At 42.2% G+C, this 20,990-nt stretch overlaps 1 protein-coding gene and 1 long non-coding RNA gene across 2 annotated transcripts; one reads left to right on the forward strand and one right to left on the reverse strand.

Moving 5' to 3' along the window:
* Positions 1 to 1,578: 1,578 nt before the first annotated feature.
* LOC115028646 (protein phosphatase 1H-like) lies at positions 1,579 to 17,867 on the forward strand. Its single transcript, XM_029462535.1, has 10 exons — positions 1,579 to 1,595; positions 1,876 to 2,065; positions 2,988 to 3,359; positions 4,230 to 4,342; positions 5,121 to 5,205; positions 5,683 to 5,801; positions 10,886 to 10,949; positions 11,813 to 11,920; positions 13,715 to 13,866; positions 14,246 to 17,867. The coding sequence occupies exons 1-10, from the start codon at positions 1,579 to 1,581 to the stop codon at positions 14,391 to 14,393; spliced, it is 1,368 nt and encodes a 455-aa protein (XP_029318395.1). The 3' UTR covers positions 14,394 to 17,867.
* Positions 17,868 to 19,145: 1,278 nt separating this feature from the next.
* LOC115028455 (uncharacterized) lies at positions 19,146 to 20,389 on the reverse strand. Its single transcript, XR_003834565.1, has 2 exons — positions 20,080 to 20,389; positions 19,146 to 19,745 (listed from the first exon to the last, which is right to left on the reverse strand). It is a non-coding gene; the product is annotated as an uncharacterized LOC115028455 (long non-coding RNA).
* Positions 20,390 to 20,990: the final 601 nt, after the last annotated feature.

Here is a 20,990-nt window from a genome sequence, read left to right on the forward strand (position 1 = left end):
TGTTTTATGACCACAGTAACTCAGAGCTATAATTATGTGTGCAGGGGTAAAATATCAGGTATGAAAGCAGAGCTGCATAATCAGTGAAGAGCAGCCCTCTGGATATGATGGCTTTTATACTCTGCATGCATGGTGAATGACACATCATTACCAAAGCAGAATGACTTAGCAAGCAGATCCAATGTTAACACTTTGTGCTTTATGAGAGTTGTTAGCACAGTTAGAACTAATACATCATCTAACGTAGCAGAGCGGGGGCCATGTACTGCCTGCTGCTGCTCTTTAAGGGACATTCGATGTAGAGTGTTGTAGTATTTCCACAGTTCCTACAACCACAGCAGAGGCTAATTAACTATGTTCAATGGAATATTTGAATATTCTCAATGTACTTAGCACAAAGCCAAGAATTTGCATCCTGTAAAATGTTGTCTTTGTTACAGACAATGTTGCTGTACACATTTTAAAAAGGGCTTCTTCTTTATTGGATTTTCACTACAATCCATTAAAGTTAAACAAATATAAACAAGGTTCAAAATACAAAAGGCCTTTATTGATTTGTTATCCTCCAATTGAACCACTTCATAATCTGCAGCGAAATGCTTTCAAGTCTCTCTCCTCTCTTGCTTTTCTTTTTCTGCCTGAGAGTCTGTTTCCTTCTCCTCAATGATCTTTACAGGTAGTTCTGCCTGTCTGGATACAAAGTATAAGAGTAGCAGAGATAGAGAGAGAGAGAGAGATCTCTCTCTCTCTCTCTCTCTCCTCTCTCTCTCTCTCTATCCTCTCTCTCTCTCTCTCTCTCTCTCTTCTCTCTTCTCTCTCTCTCTCTCTCTCCTCTCTCCTGTCTCTCTCCTACTCTCTCTCTCTCTCTCTCTCTCTCTCTCTCTCTCCTCTCTCTCTCTCTCTCTCTCCAAATGGTTCATTTGCGTAAATGGTATTAGCTTTTGTTACATATACAAGTATGAAGCACAACATGATGACAATGAAAAATTCTTATGTGCATACATATATACTCATACACATCCTATCAATATAAGCAAGAACTGTCCCAGCATCTGTCCATGAGCCTCTCCCTATCCTTCTTTTCATCCAAGGTTAACAAGCATTTGAGAACCAGACATTGATGCTGCCGAGCACAGTCTGTCTATAAATAGGCACGGAAATTTTTCAACTCACACACACATTCACAACAGCCTCCAGAGACGTCTGTCAGACTTGCCAGTGTCGTCGGAGCTGCCTCTGCACTCTTTATTTTTCACTATTTTTGTTGCATTCGCTATAATGACAACGCTTTTAAACGTTATTTTCTGACGTGTGTGTGTGTTGAGGGAGACGAAGACCATTGACCTCATTATATATAAAAACCTATCCATGGCACTGCTACTCTGAAAAATGTGGGGAAAAAAATAGGAAATAAGACATGTCTTAAAAGATAAAGATGAATGAGGCGACACAGACGCAGCTCTGGGCATGTATGTATGTACAGAGCAGTACCACGAACAAGCTCTCCGGTTTGATCTTCATCAGGAACATGAAACATGCAACGCCAGCTGCTCTGCTGGGTGTGCACGTATAAACCTAATGGTTGTGGTCCTGCAGTGAGCCATGAAAGACTGCAGTACCGTTTCATCCAACAAAAAGCATCCGATGTTGGCTTTAATTCAACCGCTCGTTCCAGACTACAGCTGCCAGACTGTCCAATCACAGCAATTGGTGCATCTGTTCCTTGTAGCAAAAAATGTTATCTGTAAAATTAAAAATTAAAAAAATAATTCCGAAAGTTTGTCGCCAAATGTGATTTTTATATAAGGAGCTCTGACCAACAGTACAAACCTTAACTATGAGTCGGCCTGTATATGTTGTACCTTTTTGTTTCAGGGTGATTAATGCTGGTAAGAGTGCACTGAACGAGGACCAGGCCTGCTGCGAGGTGGTCGTAGCAAGAAGGAGGCCAATGAGCTACTGCCCTCCCTCCACGCCCAGCAAGACCCCCACGGCCAAGAGACGCAACTCCCTGCCCAACGGAGAGAGCCTGGGGCTCCGTGTGGATCACAGCAAGCTAGGAGAAGTAAGACAGCGGGGGAAACAGCGTGCTTTGTGCATAAGATAGTTAGCAGCATGCTAAGTCATTGCTGATCATATAGCTCAAAGTTCAGACTCACATAGCCACTAGCAAAGCTGTAGTAGCCCAAATGTAATCTCCTGTTAAAAAGTAAACTAGTGTAAATGTAGTGAACTCAGCCAGAGCCCTCACCCTCAGCGCTGCGTGGGAAAGCTTGCACAGAAATGAATTTATCATACAATTTCTCATTAGAATAAAGAAACAAAAATGACTTTAAAAAGAAAAATGCGGTCGGATCATCTTTGGCTCGATATGAGTTTGATTGTTCATCACTTATTTGTCCAAGGAGGTGAACTTCCACCCAGCAGTGTTTCTCAGCAACGCCCTGTTTTCATTGGAATACACTACGTGATGGACGAGGACTGCCAGATGGTGTTAGTAATAGCGTGGGAGAAATGTCCTCCTGGAATTATTACAGATTTCAAACTTCCCATTCTGACGTTTGGTACGTTTGCCAAATTCTTAACAAATTTATAAGAACCGAAGGTTATAAACTTTGAAAAAAGATGTTACATCAGGGTGTGGTTTAAGTTTAGACCGATGTTTCTGGACTGCCACAAACTGTTTGCATTAGCTTCCGTAGTGTAGCGGTTATCACGTTCACCCTCGTGAAACATCTCATGTTATTAAAAGGTCATTTCTACGCACTAGACTTCATAGTTAAGCAGTTTGTCCCACGCAATCCTGCTGAAGAATTTAAATGTGGCAGTGACGGACACAGGGTGGGACACTGAAAGATAGACATGTTTGAGCAAAAAAGAAGAAGAAGAAGAAGAAGAATAACCCTCATGTTTATGTCATGTGATTACATTTTATTCATCTTTTGATTTTCTTGGTAACTGTATGCTGTTGCCACTTGTGTCTGCAGGACAGTGAAGGTCTGGTGTTCCACTACTGGGGCTTGTTCGATGGTCACGCTGGCTCAGGTGCAGCGGTTGTCGCCTCCCGCCTACTGCAGCACCACATCGCCTGCCAGCTCCAGGCCGTCATCGAGATCCTACGCAACCTTGCTTGCTTGCCCCCGACTGTCCTGGGTGAGAATCCCGACAACAACCCCTACCTCCAGGGAAACACCACAGGGCCTCACCGAGCCCTGACCCGGGCCGCTTCTCTGCGCGGCGCAACAGGTGCACCAGGTTCCCCGTGCAACACCCCGCCACCGCCACGCTTCTATACTGAGAAGAAGATCCAGCATGAGAGCCTGGTGATAGGAGCCATAGAGAACGCCTTCAAAGAGATGGTGAGAGGCAGGTGCAAGGTCATGATCAATGTCAGCCCACTCCTCCTGATCGGTCCTGAAAGCTTTCGCACTCACCGGACGCCACTCTGCCGCACATCATTACTTGACATTATAGGCATAATAGACTTTTGTGTGTAGAAACTTACAGTAAGGTTGCAGGAAAGTGTTACTCAGTTACAGACCTGCCACATTTTACTGTCTATACTTATTCAACACGTTTGTTGTAATATAGGTCTTAAAGTGAATACTCTACAGTTACATCGTGTCATACTCTAGCTGAGTTGAGGAGTGTTAAAGTATTAACTTAAGAAAGAATTAGAAATCCTCAAATGTAGCGTCTGTATTTACAGTTTATTTTGACATCTGGCCTCAGAGAGCTGGCTTATGAAATGACGGCTCCGGGCTAAACGCCACTCAACCGCACACATACGCATTAGACTGCAAAACTTCTCAATTATGCCTCAAGTAATTTTGCTTTTTAATTAAGCGTATTAAGTTACTGCTACTGAGGAAGCAGCCACAGCATCATCTACCTATTTTATGGTACCAAAAGTATCCCAAACCTGTTTTATTAACACAGATATCTGCAGTCCAGTCATCCATAAGAGAACAGATTATTTTATACCAGTCGAGTGTTTCCTTTAAATTGCTTTGTAATGAGATCTCTGTAGAAGCCAGTAGAAGAAGTCTGTGCAGTATTACCACTAGATGGCGATGGAAAACAGTCCACACTGTCCAAACTGGATCCTGCAGTACCCAGATTAAATACAATTCTGTTTTACTGTCTCATGTCGCAGTTTTAAGCTTTCTTTCTATTGTGCTTCTTAAGTGCTGCTTCATTAAAGATCGACATGTCTCTTCCTTTTTCAGGATGCCCAGATTGAGCGGGAGAAGCAGGTCTTTAACATCACAGGAGGATGTACAGCGCTCACTGTGGTTTACTTGTTAGGAAAGCTGTATGTTGGGAACGCAGGTGACAGCAGGTGTGTATGCTCATCTTCGTGCCACTAGATGAGTAAAACCGATAGGAACCCAAAGACATGCAGTATGATGTCAGTACATTGTGACGCACTTGTCACTGTTTTGGGACGCTGTCCTGGCCAAGCTCAGCGGGAAATTGGCTGACGGGGGAGAGCGGCCGGCTGCATGCTATAAGAGCTGCTCCATGTGTCCTCTGTCTCTGCCTTCCTGCAGCCTTCTTCTGCTTTTGCACCTTCGATAACTCCACAGTACACATGCTACACATCCATCCATGGCTAACGTTGCTCATTTTTGCACCCCATTTGTTTTTACTTTAGTTTGAATAAAATATGTGACCTAAAACGTATGAAGGATTCTAGTCATCGTACGTCTGGATCTCAAGTTATCAGAGAGACCAGCTGAGCAAACGTTAGCCTTTAGCTTGCAGCCGCTCCGCCCTTAGCGTGAAGCTGCTTCGTTCAGTGCTTTTACCAGCTTTACTCACCGTGCCGGTTTGTTTTGAAGAGGACGAGACTAATGCAGATAATTGGGCTGTCGGTAAAAACCTCCTGAATGATGAACAAGCATTGATCTAACGGGAGAAGCTGAGTGCAATGACTCCTCATCCACTACACTACCGAGCTTCGTCTTCTGTTACTGTTTGGATTGAGAATCCCCTAGGAGGCAGATAATTACATACTGTACGTTTAAAGTAAATCTCTTGCATGGAATCAACACGCTGGGGCAGAAAACTGTTGGGTTGCATGTACATTACTTCTCCAACTTTGTGTGTGTCTGCAGGGCAATCATCATCAGAAACAACGAGATCATCCCCGTGTCGACGGAGTTCACCCCAGAATCAGAACGGCAGCGACTCCAGTTCCTGGTAATGAAGCAGTCACTGAAATGTTTCCTTTGAGTTCATGAAGACATTTCAAAGATGATGTTTGGATAAACTCTCTAGATGCATCTTTAGTCGGAGGCTCACTACCAAATACTTTCCTTCTGCCGAGAAGCGTGAGGTCATTACATAGTTCGTCCACTAGAGAGCAATGAGCTGTACAACATCCTGCTCAGTACAATTCCTTTAATAACCATATTGAAGGTCATGTTAAACTAAAGGAAGTGAAGGGTTCTACCCCTCAATCATAAATCCAATCTAATGTCAACAGCCTCGGCCAATATATTATCATTTCTTTAACTCTCCGATATCATATTATCAGCTAGAATTCCCGTATGAGTCCGGCTAGAGAGGGAAGTGACAAAGAAACCAAAGTATTGGAAGATGACTTTCATTTGATCTGTAAATGTGCCACACATTTAGCTGCTTGACTGACATAAAGACCGTCATTGTGTCCTCCAGGGTTTCATGCAGCCTCACCTGTTAGGAAATGAGTTCACACACCTGGAATTTCCCCGAAGAGTTCAGAGGAAGGAGGTGGGCAAGAGGATGCTCTACAGAGACTTCACCATGAATGGATGGTAAGTCTTCCTCCATCTTATCTCTTTTACACGCCATTTTCACCTCGCAGACACAGCACCTGCAGACACAGACCCCCCTGCAGCCTCAAAATGTGTGCTTGAGATGAATAACCTGCAAATCACGCCTGTCAAATTATGATGTGAAAGGAAAACTGCTAATGTTGTGGGATGGCACACAGCCCTCTCCAGCTGCATCCACCTTCCACCAAACAACAATCTGAGTCTCTGCTTCTCTCACTCCCTTCCGCTCCTTTACTGCTGCTCAGACTCTTCTATACAGCGAGAGCTGAAGAGACCAGCAGAGAGATAATGAGGGAGCAGCAGCCTTGAGATGATATAATGATACAGCAGACATGGCCCTGCATGTGCAGTGTTCTGTGGGCCAGCGAGGCACCATGCTGTGTGACTGTGGCTCCGGTGGAAGCTGGTAATGAGATGTGCTGCTCTTGCTCCTACAGTACTGTGTGTATCGTGATGTATGTTTCACGCCTCAGGAGCAGCCAGGATGGGCCTACTGTTGTGTTCTTCTTCACATCCAAGCCAGGAAGTGGTAGCAAGGAAGGATTCTTTTTTTTAATATGTTGTCCATATCTCGGGAAGGACTGGGTATAGCTTGACATTTTTCTATTAACCTAGCTGGAGAATAATTGAGTGATTTGAGAAAGCCAAAAGATGTTTAATGACTTCTGAGGCTTGTTTATAGTAACAGCTGCTTCTGAGGTGCCCTCGAGCAAAGCAGTAAGCAGCTCCTACAGGACCAGCATTCCTCCAAAGGTGATGATTTAGTTCAGTTAAAGTCTTAAAATGCATTGATTTCATTCATTTAAAACAATCTTTCAAAAGTCTTAAAAATGCTAAGACATGGGAAGTATCTATTTTTAAGAAATTTACCGAATGCCTCACATTTGCATCTCCAGATCAGGATCGTTGAACCAACAGCAATTTGCATCATCAAAAATGTCGCTCAGAGTTTCCAAAAGCACAAGAGGATGTCCTCAAATTCCCTTTTTTGTGTCCACAACTCAAAAGATATTCAGTTTTGTGTCATAAGAGTAAAAAAAAAAAACAGAAAATATTTACATTTAAAGTGTAACGATCTGCTTGTAGACAGGTCGATATACCACCTGACCCACAACAAATTGCAACAAAAGGTTTCTCAGTGGTTTTCATTCCTACGGAAATCTACCAAGTCTACCAAAATCAGACCTCTGGAAATGGGTTAAAACTGGGTCATTTCCAAGATGGCAGCTGCAACGGGGTGTACCACAAGCTGTGGTGCAGTTGCAGTGTATCATTTTCAGAAGATTGTCTGGTGCAGCATTCATGGCAGTCATGAACGTATCATACGTGTCATACGTATCGATTGTCTTCAAGTCCCCAACCCCAGTCCAGAGGATCAAGGTCACTCTCCATTCCCATCCAAACCATGACCTGGTAGTAAACTCGGAGACAATGAAACTTGGTGGCAGATTCCGTTGGGGGAAGACGTTCAGGCGTAACGAAAGACCTTTTTGTTGAATATGCTGTGACTCATGGCTGCCAGAGAACATGTGCTCTCCCCACCAAATATAACGGTCAGCGCTTGGCTGCCAAGGTTCTCTATTTCAGCGAGGCTCACGCCTCTCGAAGTGAATGTATCTGCACACAACTTGAGTACTTGATCATCTTTCACAAGTTTTTGAAAGACTGATTTCTTCCCAATGCCATACACACGAGACGTTGAATCACATCCTGTGAAGGAGTGCAGGAATAATATTTGGGTGCATAACTTATTCCCGAGAAGATGCTTCATCCGATTGATGTCGTATATTTTCAGATTGCTTCTTGACTGGTTGTCTGATCTGAAATACAGTGGTTTCCCATCTGCCAAACAGTAATGAAGAAGAAGCATCAATAAATCCGTGTCCTCTCCGATTAGTGTGGTGGAATGCAGAATTGTGCTGTTTACTGCTGTCTTTGCAATGTCCACATCAGCGTCCCCTTCTGTCTGAATAACTGCAGCCCACTTTCTTCTGCTGATCACCTATTAAGGTGATTAGTTGTTGCTTGTTACTGCCGATGGATAGGAATTCATCTCTCTTTCCGTCAAATTCGGTTTCACCGGTCAAGTTCACAGTCAGATACCTGTTGGTTTGTCCTCGTCTCTGCTGAGTGTTATCCTTTATCAAAGGACCTGCACCATAGCCATGAAATACAACAGTTGCTGCCCCATAGTGCCTTATTGTGAAGTCTGCATATGTTCCGGCTATTTTACCATACGTATCTCCCTTCTTCCACTTGAGTTTGTGCAGCAAGGATCCTCCATCAAGCACATATCTTTCAGTCTGAGGGTGTGCTGAAAGTGTGGCATCAGGTGCTCCTTCACATGCCAGTGCCTTGGTACAGTGGTCATTGACGGCTCAGCGTGTTGAGGTTTGTCGGCCTTCCTCAAGATCTTGTTGTCCTCAAAGAGGGATGGTGGGTATGGACTGAGCTCGTACCTCATCACTTCCTCAAGTGACAAATCACCTGTCTGGGATACCACCATGAATCTTTGGAACAGCAAGCTGGGATCGATGGTTCTGTCAGGAGCAACCTGGACAGCAGATGAATTTCCCAGGGTCTTCGCTTTCTCTTTCCTCTTAATAGAGAAGGAAAACAAAGGTTGTCCAATCATTCTCTCGATGATTTTGTTCCCAACAGATTCATATTCATGCACATTGATGTCTTTGTTCGGCACTGATAACATTTCTTAATGCAGGATCCGAGGAGAAGGGTGAAAATGTGCTCAGCTTCGTGCTTATCTTCGAGAGGTCAGATGAGTCTCTTTCAATTCTGGCACCCGTTGCTTCTTTATGTTGTTTGCTTGTTGTGTATGTGAGGTCGTTAAAGTCCTGCATGGCGATGTTGACCTCAGATGTTATGGGGGCTGACATTGTCCACAATGCTCGCTGTTCCTCTGTCATCTTACTGCCATGAGTCAAGCCACCGGTGCTTTTTAGTGATCTCATGAGTGTTTATTCAATGACTAGATCACAGCTGAGGCCTGCCCAAAACTGGTTTGTTCGCCGGATCACATGGTAGCCATCTTGAAACTTCTCATACACATCTGGGTGGTTTTTCTCCAGTTTAGCCGTTTCTTGTACGTAGAGGTAAGCGGACTTCGTGTAGTTGTGGTGTCCAGCTGCTGCAACTATTGGCAAGGCATCAGCAACAGCCTGCAAGTGATCCTTCCAAGATTCAGGGAAAGAGCATTCGAAGAATGGGATACATGTACTTAATTAGATCATTGCCTTTCGAGATAGGAGATATATTATATATGGGCAATTTATTGATTTTAAGCCCTTAATCTTTTGCCGCCATCTTGGATTTCAGGTTAAATACTGCCCAGATCTGAAATTAAATGACACCAGTTGATTTCCCACCCCTTAAAACCATGGACTAGAACCAATAATTATGTTTCCATCACAATTATTGAAGAAGTTATAGCTGTTTTAGTGAATTTGAAGCCTGGCGGCGGCCATCTTGACTATGAGGTCCAGAGGTCTGATTTTGGTAGACTTTTTTTCTGTTGATCAGTATATCCCGTAGGAATGAACACCACTGAGAAACCTTTTTGTTGCAATTTGTTGTGGGTCAGGTGGTTGTTTGTCATAAATTGACCTATCTGACTTGCCTTTCTCCCCCAGCTGTTCCTTGTTCCCTCGTTTAGTGTCTGTGTATTTATCCCTGTCTGCCCCAGTGTGTTTTGTCGGATTGTCATTCATGTTACGTAGTGTTCTGCTCGTCCCGTGATTGGTTTGTGTTTGTTTGTTACTTTATTTTTGTACTTTGTTAGCTTTGGCTTTGTTTTTAATAAAGCTTGTTTTTTGTTAAAATCATCGTCCAGTGTACTGCATTTGGGTCCTCACCTTCACCCCACCGTGACATAAAGAAGCTTTTTTTCTTAAAATCAATACTCAAACCGATAAATCGATTATCAAAATAGTTGGCAGTGAATGTTCTAGTGACCCTCAACTAATCCATTAGTATTTGCAGCTCTAAACAACACTCATATTTAGTCTGCAGCTGTTCTCTGAGCAGACTGTCTGCTAGTGACGACGTAAGTAAATGCACATTCAATGAAAGTGATTGGGTGGCATTTATGATTAAGCATTAAATGCCTGTAACTCTGGAAAGCAGAACATTCTCATATGACCTACACATCCTGCCACTGTGAGGATGAATGAGTGCAGTGTGTGACGCACAGAGGTGCTCAGTTTGACGAGTCAACACAAAGGCCAGACGGAGGTGAGCGTTGCGTCTGAGCCGGTAAAAGCACACGTCTCGTTGAGATGGACAGAGAGGGACGCCCACTGACAGACGGGGCAAACCCTGGTCAGATGTGAAGCAGTTTGAAGCTGCTGATATTCTCCACTGACTGGTGACCGACTCTAATCCAGCTCCTTTAAGTACATCAGCGGAGACATCAAAGTGGTGTGTTTGTAGATCTTCTGCTTCCATTTGTGCACTTCTGAATTCATCTTTGTGTTGTTTACTTGTGTGCTCTAAGATCCCCTCCTCCCCTTTCTCTCGCTAAATTTTTCAGCAGCGAAGAAACGCTTGTTATTGCTCTCTGGAGAGGAGCCGCAACGAGACACAGAATCAAAAGCTACTAGAAGCATGGCAGTTGCTTTGATTCCCACCTACACTATGTTTAGTAACAAGGGTTGAGGAACAAATGGTGGGAAAACTGGAAGTAAATATTTGTTTAATGCTAAACTGACAAAGGATTATAACATTAAAGGGCACTCCGCCATATTTCCACATCTAGATCAGTTTATCTATCGTGGTTAGTATCTCTCAGCCAATGCAAAGTTTTATATCGTCTAATATAAATGTAAATATTAATAATGATGTCATCGGGGTTCTCTCAGCTTGAGTTACAAACTTAAGTTATGAGATTCAAAGATGTGGACATTTACTGCACGGGGAGGGTCCAACAAGAGATTGTATCAAGTTGCATTATGGGAAGTGTATTTTTGTTTGGAGCGTAAAAGTCAGGACATCTCAATGTTGTCTATTCTTTTTCTTTGTCCGATTTTCTTTTCTTTCTTCAAACACAGGGCGTACAAGACCATCGAGGATGAAGATCTCAAGTTTCCACTGATATATGGTGAAGGGAAAAAGGTGCGTGCGTGCGTACACTCTGGAATTCAGTGGTGCAGAGAAAATCACTCTCTCCAACATTGTCAATCTGACACACACACACACGGTCTCTGATGTGCGAGTACCACACTGTGCGTGTGTGTCAATGTACACCCTAACGAGAAGAGAGGAGACAGTCCATCTGTTTCACTCCAGTAGCTACATCTAACACACACACACACACACACACACACACACACACACACACACACACACACACACACACACACACACACACACACACACACACACACACACACACACGACAGTTGTCTCTGAGAAGTGAAGTTAATCCCGCTGGGACGGCAGGGGATGAGATGAAAAGAAGAAGAAAACACTCCACCAAATAAATTGCACAAAACGCTTCAAATGTTCAGTAATGTTAGTTTGTTTCATGTTTCGATCAACTCTGTTTGATTCCAACAGAGACGTCACGCGAGTCTCCTTCGGAAAATAAAACTGCAGCCAACAACCGCACAGCGCCGGTGTCGTCTAAAGAAAAACTGTTGAATTCAAAGAACAGACTGAACCCGTTATAACACAGAGATTCAAGAGCGGAAGAATATTGAAAAAATAATTAGATAATTAATGACAGAAATAGAAAGTGTCAGCACACTACACTTTACAGATGCGCCACCAAATATATTTACATTTAATGCACCCAAATGCAAATATCTACTGCAACACACGGGACTGAACAATCAGCTCTGTGTTAAACATATGTTGTGAATTGTGGCAGGTAGCAGAGTGAAACAGTGCCATCATGGTCCCTGTCAGCCATAAAGGAACATATGGACGTTCCCATATTGACTAACTGACAAACTAAACCAATCTATGTTTTACAGGCACGAGTGTTGGCTACCATCGGTGTGACGCGAGGACTCGGTGACCATGACCTCAAAGTTCATGACTCCAACATCTACATCAAACCGTTCCTGTCCTGTTGCCCTGAGGTGAGAGCCAGCTGCTGAGCTGCAGCACATTAAACAGCATGTAAACGTACCTGCAAACGTCCCTCTGGGTCCGGTTAGATGCTGGTGTGGTCCTTATTTTCCACTTCCACCAACAGCACAATGTCCATCACATGTAGCTACAGAGCAAGTTGATTTACTTGGTCTTGTTCCCTCCGGTGGAACACTGGCACTCAGGCAGCCGGCCAGCTGCTGTCAATTAATCACAGACAGCTACACGCGCCTGCAGCCCGCTGACATGAGGATATTGGATTCCTTTTAACATTAAAATGATTAACAATACACGCCCAAAAAGAAACTGCAAAAATGCTGCTTTTATCCTGCCAGTGGTGTCACACCATGTCAATGATCTACAGGTAGTTGTAACACACAAAGACACAGAAATGTGCAAAACAAAGAAGAGACACGGGAAGAGACACATGTAGAGACACATGTAGAGACACATGAAGAGACACATGAAGAGACACATGAAGAGACACATGTAGAGACACATGTAGAGACACATGTAGAGACACAGGAAGAGACACAGGAGGAGACACAGGGAGAGACACATGAGGAGACACATGAGGATATTGGATTCCTTTTAACATTAAAATGATTAACAATACACGCCCAAAAAGAAACTGCAAAAATGCTGCTTTTATCCTGCCAGTGGTTTCACACCATGTCAATGATCTACAGGTAGTTGTAACACACAAAGACACAGAAATGTGCAAAACAAAGAAGAGACACATGTAGAGACACATGTAGAGACACATGTAGAGACACAGGAGGAGACACAGGAGGAGACACAGGAGGAGACACAGGAGGAGACACATGTAGAGACACAGGAGGAGACACAGGAGGAGACACAGGAGGAGACACAGGAGGAGACACAGGAGGAGACACATGTAGAGACACAGGAGGAGACACAGGAGGAGACACAGGAGGAGACACAGGAAGAGACACATGAGGAGACACAGGAGGAGACACAGGAAGAGACACAGGAAGAGACACATGGAGAGACACATGGAGAGACACAGGAGGAGACACATGGAGAGACACATGGAGAGACACATGGAGAGACACAGACACAGGAAGAGACACAGGAAGAGACACAGGGAAAAAACACAGGAAGAGACACAGGAAGAGACACAGGAGGAGACACAGGAGGAGACACAGGAGGAGACACAGGAGAGACACAGGAAGAGACACAGGAAGAGACACAGGAAGAGACACAGGAGACTCCAGGCCTGTGTTTCATTTGGTCATGCTAAGCTTTCCAAACACGAGGTATTGTAACATGTCAGCATCTATCTTCTTTACGTTCCCCTACCTCGCCCTGCATCTTCTGCTGTCATACCTGCACTCTGAACCATGTCCTCTGCTGCAGGAGAACTCGAGCTCACCCGTCTGTCCGACTGTCTGGTTTCAAAGCTCTTTCATCTCCTGATGTAGTTTGTCTTATAGTGTTTTGCATTTCCCCTCCCAGAGCTCTCTGCTTGATCTTTAATTCATTAAAACTAGAGTTCATGACAGGTTCACATGGAAGAGTGAACTCCCAGCAGCATGTCTGCGTCTTTCTTTCTCTCACAAACACGACTCTCTCCTCACGAGAGGCTTTCAAGTAGCTTCTCCAGTTGCTCTCAGTGACTGAAAACTGCCTTGAATGTATCAAGTCGTGATGCCTGGGTCAAAGTGAGCTATTTCAGCTGAAGACATAAAATGTACTAAAGTAATTTAGTTGCTACTTCAGTTTTTTATTTAAATGTTCATGCTTTGTGTGTTGGCCTGCAGGTTCAGGTCTATAACCTGGCGCAGTATGAGCACGGGGCTGATGATGTTCTGGTAATGGGAACCGACGGCCTCTGGGACGTCCTCTCCAACCAGGAAGTAGCCGAAACCGTCACCACATTCCTGGCCAACTGTGACCCCGATGACCTACACAGGTCTAATATTTCTTTAATATTTCTGTCTCTTTCTCTGTAAATACAGGTTGTGTTGATTGGATTCTGTAAACCTAAAAGTCCTTCAACTCCTCCTGTAAATGTCAAGTATTTTTGCCTGTATTGTTTTTATACTTTAATGTTAAACTGTTTTATTTTGCAGGCGTTGTTTCCCTTTCAAGTATAAATTACATAACTTTTATTTATATATTACATAACAATATTTCTGCTAATGAAGTCAAAAATATAATCTTGAAAAGTCAAAATAATAATAAAAAATGGACAGTGGGATAATATAATGACTAATAACTGTTTGCATCACGTGTCAGTGGAACGGCCCCACACACTGTGGATTACAGGCTTCATCGTCTTTTCTCTCCAGGTATACGATGGCAGCACAGGACCTGGTGATGCGAGCGCGTGGCGTGCTGAGGGACCGAGGCTGGAGAATCACCAATGAGCGCCTGGGCTCCGGAGACGACATCTCGGCCTTCATCATACCGCTGATGTACGGCAACAGTCAGCCCTGAGAAGCCCCACAGAGAGGCGGAAGGCTCTTCAACCAACAGGACTGATTTGAACTGAGAATCCCTGTTCAGTTTCCTCAGTGTCGTTTGCACATTTACTTTCTTCCTTCCTTTAGAAGGATGTACTAATGTTTGGAGATTTAGATTTGTTTTCATATCTCTTTAGGAGTTCATTGGTCAGCCACCAAATTTGGCTGCTCAGGGGACACGGCAGTCAGCTCCGCTTCCATCATCGTTTGTTTTATAAACTCAAAAACATGAACATTTGTGTCATGAATCCAAATTGTCAAGAAATAATTGTATCTATTTAAAGTTAAAAGTGATGGAGTGAAAACATCTTGACGGCCCCTGAACTCCTGCAGAGATGTGAACGCTGAAAGACGAATGCTCTTCCAAAGTGAAGAAAATACCTCTTTTCTTTCTGCCCTTCTTCCCTCTTGCAGTGCTGTACATGGCTCCTCTTCTTCCTTCTCCTTTAGTCCTCCCCTCTTCTCCTTCAGCGTTTATAAAGAAACCTCCTTCGTCTCGTGACCGCGGGCAGAGCTGCCAGGTCAGTCGCGTTTTCCGTTTCGCCACAGTGTGGCTTTGAAGGACTCACTTGAAGAAGAACTGCTTCCAGATCACAGACTCATTGTAGCATTGAGATTTTAGTGTTTCCATTCTCACAGTCTTGTTTTACTCTGGAGTAAGATCTCTTCAGCCTGTATGGATCAACATAGTTTGAGATGGTTTATGGTTGAATTGGCATTATTTTAACATCTGCATAGAAAGAAATTCACAATTTATTTAATCCTAGTCTTAACATTTACATTTTTTGCGAAAAATCTATGTTGCTTCATGAAACATCCATGCTTTGACTTTATGAGATCATCGATGATCTCATCGCAAGAAAGCAAATATGTTAACCAGTTCCTTTTGAGTAAATATTTTGTACAATGTGCACTAGGGGTGGGCAATATGAAGATATAAATCGACAAAACGATATAAAAATGTATTTTTTTTAAGTGACCCTCATAAGATTTAACATTAGATTATGATTTGTACATCAGTATGATCGCACTTTAGGCCCTGAAATATTCCCTGCAACAGGGAGAATTTAATTAAATACATAACTGTAATAAGAAATTAATGAATCACAATCAAAGTCACAGAGAAGGAAACAAAGTTTTGCTTTGACATGTTTTGCATGTTTCATACGCTTTAGAGGCTCGGTACAGATCCCATTTGTGTTTAGGGGGACATGTGGAGCTACGTGTACGGAGTTTGAATGTAGTGATTTCCTGTGTGTCAGTGCATGCAGTGACATATTGTAGGCCTGGGAATATGAGCGACGGTGCAATGGTTTACACTGCGGTTTGTTTTTATATGGACTGAATTTGTATTTCTGTAATGTATCGAAGCGTTAGTGATGATGGTGTTTGTTTGTAAATGTGCGTAGACCATTTCTAAGGTTGTTGTTCCTTTAGAGTTATTGGCATCCCAGACATTTAGCATAAGAGCTAAGGGTGTGATTTTTTTTTTTACTTGTTGATTGTACTTTAGAAAGAAAAGCAGCCATGAAGAGTTTAGCTTGTCTGAAAAAAAAAAAAAAAATCTTTTTTTTCTTCCCTACATTATTATTCTGTGTTCATACAGGCTACACTGCTCAGCCGATCACAGTGGGTTGAGATGTGGGGGATGAAAGGTAGTCTGGGAGAAGGAGACACTTAGACTTCAGAGGATCAATAAAAAGTGGTCATCATTTTAGAAACGTTTGATTCCAGTTTGAGAAAGAAAAAAAAATTGACTGCATAACATTACCCCCCCATTAGAGGATATGTAGAGTTTTGGAGCAGCACTGGTTTACTTTAGACTTACTGTAAAGTGAGAATATGTCTCCTTATTTCATAAAAATGGGGCCTACAGGCAATTGACTGAATCCAAAGAAGTTCATTTGGAAATGGTGCAGTGCCAGGATGAGAAAGCCATTGTTAAAGGAACAGTTTGACAGTTTGGGACATGGGCCCCCATTTAAACAATCTCTAGCCCAAGTGCATTTAGGGCGTGTCTAACTCCACTTTAGCTACTCAAACAGCACATGATCTGAATACTTTTTTATCTGAATAATGCGCCTTTTTAAATAGCAGGAAAATACCGCAACATTGACTTTAGAGCAGGTTCTTGTTGATCAATGGTGCAGTCGCTTCAAGACACCACACCTTATTTAAAGATGGCCGCACAGATGGCACATGTACATTTGCTACTTTCGTAATGTGGGTGCTGTGCATGCAAATGACAACTATGCCGGAATAAAACTGACAATGACAGTTGCGCTGTGCTGTGCGCCGACTTGCGGTGGGTATAAGATGGAGCCTTTTCCCAAGATGTCGAACATTTGTTTTACGTCACATGATATGTGCCACAGTGTAGCGTGGGCTATTTATCATCTTAGCTTTGACAATTAATTATCGACATTCCTCCAAGCAGCAGTCATTTGTATTTGCCTAAAGTTATATGGTGCATTTTTCCTCGGGTACATTCCATCAAAGAAATATTTTATTTAAACATTCTGTCATTATTATTTTTTGTTGCATCTTTAATTACATTAAGCTATTAGACAGTTACCAAGTTTTTTTTTTAAATTGTTCTCTATTTAATTTATTGAATGCGTTTTGTTTTTTCAAGTCTGTCCTGCCACCACATTATTTTCTTGGCATGTCCTCTGAGCAGTATCAGAAAACCCGGCTTCATCCGACTCAGAGATTGAATGTTTTGAACTGCAAACAAACATGTTAAGACAACGTCTGAATGATGCATCAGAATATGTGTTGAATGTTTATTAAGCCTTTTTCTCTTAGAAGAATGTCAAAGATTGAATATATGATTTATTTTTGTCATCCTACTGTGCCACCCAACTGCTGCACATCAACTCAGGTTCAATTCTCATGTGTAGTTTGAGTGGACAAGCCGTTAAGAGGGATTTTCTGAAGGCAGGGAGTCCTCAGGGCGCTTTATTCGTTCCACTACATTTGTAAATACATCGGAAAGGAAACTCTTAGACTTGAAAGTTTACTTTGTACCTTCAGCCCGACTGTTGGTTTCCCCTTTTTGAAGTTGCTATATTGTGAAAGTAGTCACTGCTGTTGTTTTTCTACCTTTAGACTATAAAGGTTGGTGGAAATCGAGAAGGGCTGGAAGGTTTTAACTGTAGCAAAGAGGAAGTTTGAAGCCCAGTGGGGAACTGTTTTTAAGTAACCATTGTTTTACCCTCAACCTTTGTTTGTGAATGTGAAATGTACATTTTGTATAACAATAAGATAACCTATGAAGTTGAAATATTTTTAATGTTTCATTGTGAAACTCTGACTTTGGGGGTGAGAAAGCAATGTTTACCTTCAGTGTTTCTTTACCAGAAATTTAAAAAAGAAAATAAATGTTAAAGATAAATGTATGATGTGTAGTTTGTGTCATTAAAAAAAAGTAAAAATCGAATGTAAAGTAAACTCAGCATGCAAGTATCCTTTTTTTTGCTTGCAGTCCAAATCAGTTTACAATAACTAATCAATCTGAAGGAGAAAGAAACAACGAGCAAAAGAGCTGACGGAAACTCAAAACATTTTACAGGACACACACACACACACTGACAGAACAGGGTCGATGAAGTGGACTCACTGAATGCACGCAATAATATTGATGCCATTCTTAATGATTATGGAGGTTAACCCGGGTAAAAGCCATTATCCCAAATTGATTTCCTGCATTAATCCCAGAAGAAATGCAAAGAGAAAACAAATGGCTGGCTCCATTACCTTGTATGGTACTAGTACTAACTGGTATAACTTCATTTAAGTGCATTCACTACTAAGGGCGTCTAAAGCTTGACATCATTTGATGAGTGCCTTTATCCGAAACCATGTGCCTCCTAAGGGACTGTGCACAATGTATATTTACTTTATTTGAGAGAAGGGACAGAAGACATTAATAATACATTTTCTCATCCGGAGTTGCTGCGTTCTAATCACTTTAAGAATGTACTCCAGCTGCCTTTACAGAGTATGCACTGTTGTATGCCGTGTGCATACAATTGGGACACACTACATCGTCATAACATGGTACCTTGAATTTTGACCCTCTCGCTCATATCGGTTGCACAAAGGATCGTCGGTCAGAACAGCACTCTGGCTTGCAAACTGCAAAATGCAGTCGGACATCCTGGTATGTTTTACAAACTGCTTTTGAAATGCTAAATCTTTCTCTGGCGTACTTATGGTGGTATGGGTACGCAACACTTTATTGGTAAAAAATTGCTACACCTTCCCCACATTATAATCAGTACAAAGAACTAAAAATGTAAGAATTTAACATGGTGTACATTAATGAAATCATTTAGTCATAAACACCCAAATAGCAGTGGGATTCATAAATGACACAAGACAAAATAATGTCTTTTACAAAAAAACACATTCATTTTGAACCAAGAACTTTATTGGAAACACTTTTTTTTCGTTGCTGCTTTCTGCAAGTCATTTTCATATACTTAAAGAAGCAGCCGATAATAATCATACAGTCACCAAACTCGTCCTAAAGTCCGCCAATTGAATTATTCATGCACAAAAGAGAATCCCAGTTTATTGAATAGCATTTACATGTAAAGGGAATCCTCTAAATTCAAAGACTTAATTTCAGTTCCTTTGACTTTTTTTATTTTTTTTTTTTTAAATAGGATGACTTTCGTTGGATACATAAACACAAGAAACCACAAACGCACGTGATGAATACCATTAAAATCACTTTATTTCAATATGCATGTAAAACCAGAGACATTTTAGTTTTGCACTGCTCTCATTCATTGGTTCCAGTTGACACCTTCTGGAAATTTACGCACTACATTTCACAGGAGACGTGATTATTTTCAAGGCACATTCGTCTCCGTTAAATTGATGCTGTTTACAAAACACAGTGAGCTCAGTCATTCGCGTTGATCCGGTTTTGGCTCCTCTGTCGCAAGTCACCAGCGCCGGCAAGGCAGTAGATTGCGCAGTCATCTCCACAAGGGGTAATACGACAACCCGATCAACAGCACAAACTACTACCTCAACCAGCGCGTGGCCCCCGGTGCTCTTTGCCTTCTCTTTTGTCCTCTTCACTCCACTTTCAGTCAGTGTCGCTGTGCGTAAAAGCGCACGGGGGAAAAAATGGCGTGCGCGTAAAACGTGGCCGCAATAAAGCGAGACAAAAACCCCACCCAAAGAAAGAAAAAAAAAAGAAAAAACTCCTGTACGTTTCCCACATTTCCTGCACCCGCTGCTCTCCTGAGATGACCTCGCTGAAAATGACATATGGCAGGCCAGGGCGGCGGGGCTCTCCGTTGATTTCCTGAGCGGCACAGGAGACATGCATTTGGACATGATGGTGGTAATAATGTTTTTGAATAATGACATTACATTTTAGTCCGCATAACATGAATAAGCCAAATTAAGAAAACAAATCACGATCGGTTGGATACAATTCGTCCATCAGCAATGCTGCAGTGTCCACACAACGCATTAAAATTACACATGTGTTAATCACCAGAAAACAAATGACATTTTAAAGTATTGGACAGCAAACAATGATTATTATAACATTTTGTTTTGCGTAATGAAATACGACATTAGAAGTAGATTATCAAAAAGTCACAAAAGAAACCTGTATTCTGTATAAATATTACCGGGATTTTGTTGGATGTGAGAAAATGCAAAAATGTCATATCGTCTCCAGTCCTTCACCTTGCAGCTGAACTGCAGCAGACCGTTTTATAATCTATTGTTGTCTGTTTCTGTCTCTGCGTCGTGAAGGAAAGTTGTCCCGCTATCAAACCCGCTCAGCTCAAAATACCAAAATGTGTAAAAATCCACATCGGAGTGATGCGATGATTATCTTTAGCCCTTTCTCCCCGCAAATGCCGCATGTCAGGTAGGTGTGGAAAATGAGTGGATTCGGCGGAGCGGCGTGGATAAAATTCGCGGGGAACGTCAGGACTCGTGTAGGGACGACCGGAGATCAGAGAAAACGCAGAGGTCTCACTACGACCGGGATTTCTTCAAACAACAGCAGAGGAGAGAAACGGGGACAGTGCGCCATCGGCTGGCTGCATTCAAAAGAACACCTTCGTGAATGAAGCCCTCGCGCTGTAGCACTGGACTTCATTCTCATGATGAAGCAGCAAAGCAGTACAAATAATACAAATAGATGTTAAATATGTTGGACCCTACCTCTTTTTTATTCCTTGTATTTATTCCCATAATAAGCCCTTTTCACAGAAGACAGTTAGACTTGACAGAGCAGGAGAATCACAGGTGTACATAATTAAACTGATGCTCAATCACTCACATCGTTAGTGTTATTAGGAACACCTGTGCGTTTCCTACAGCGACAGGTCAACATGTGCTGTGGGAAGGATGAGATGGTCAAAGCTACTGTAACATGATTTGACATTTTTCTTTTTTGTATGTATGTATGTATGTATGTATGTATGTATGTATGTGTATATATATATATATATATATATATATATATATATATATATATATATATATATATATATATATATATATATATATATTTAAAACATTTACATTA

The sequence above is a fragment of the Cottoperca gobio genome, chromosome 23 (assembly GCF_900634415.1).
Source record: "Cottoperca gobio chromosome 23, fCotGob3.1, whole genome shotgun sequence".
Taxonomy (NCBI): Eukaryota; Metazoa; Chordata; class Actinopteri; order Perciformes; family Bovichtidae; genus Cottoperca; species Cottoperca gobio.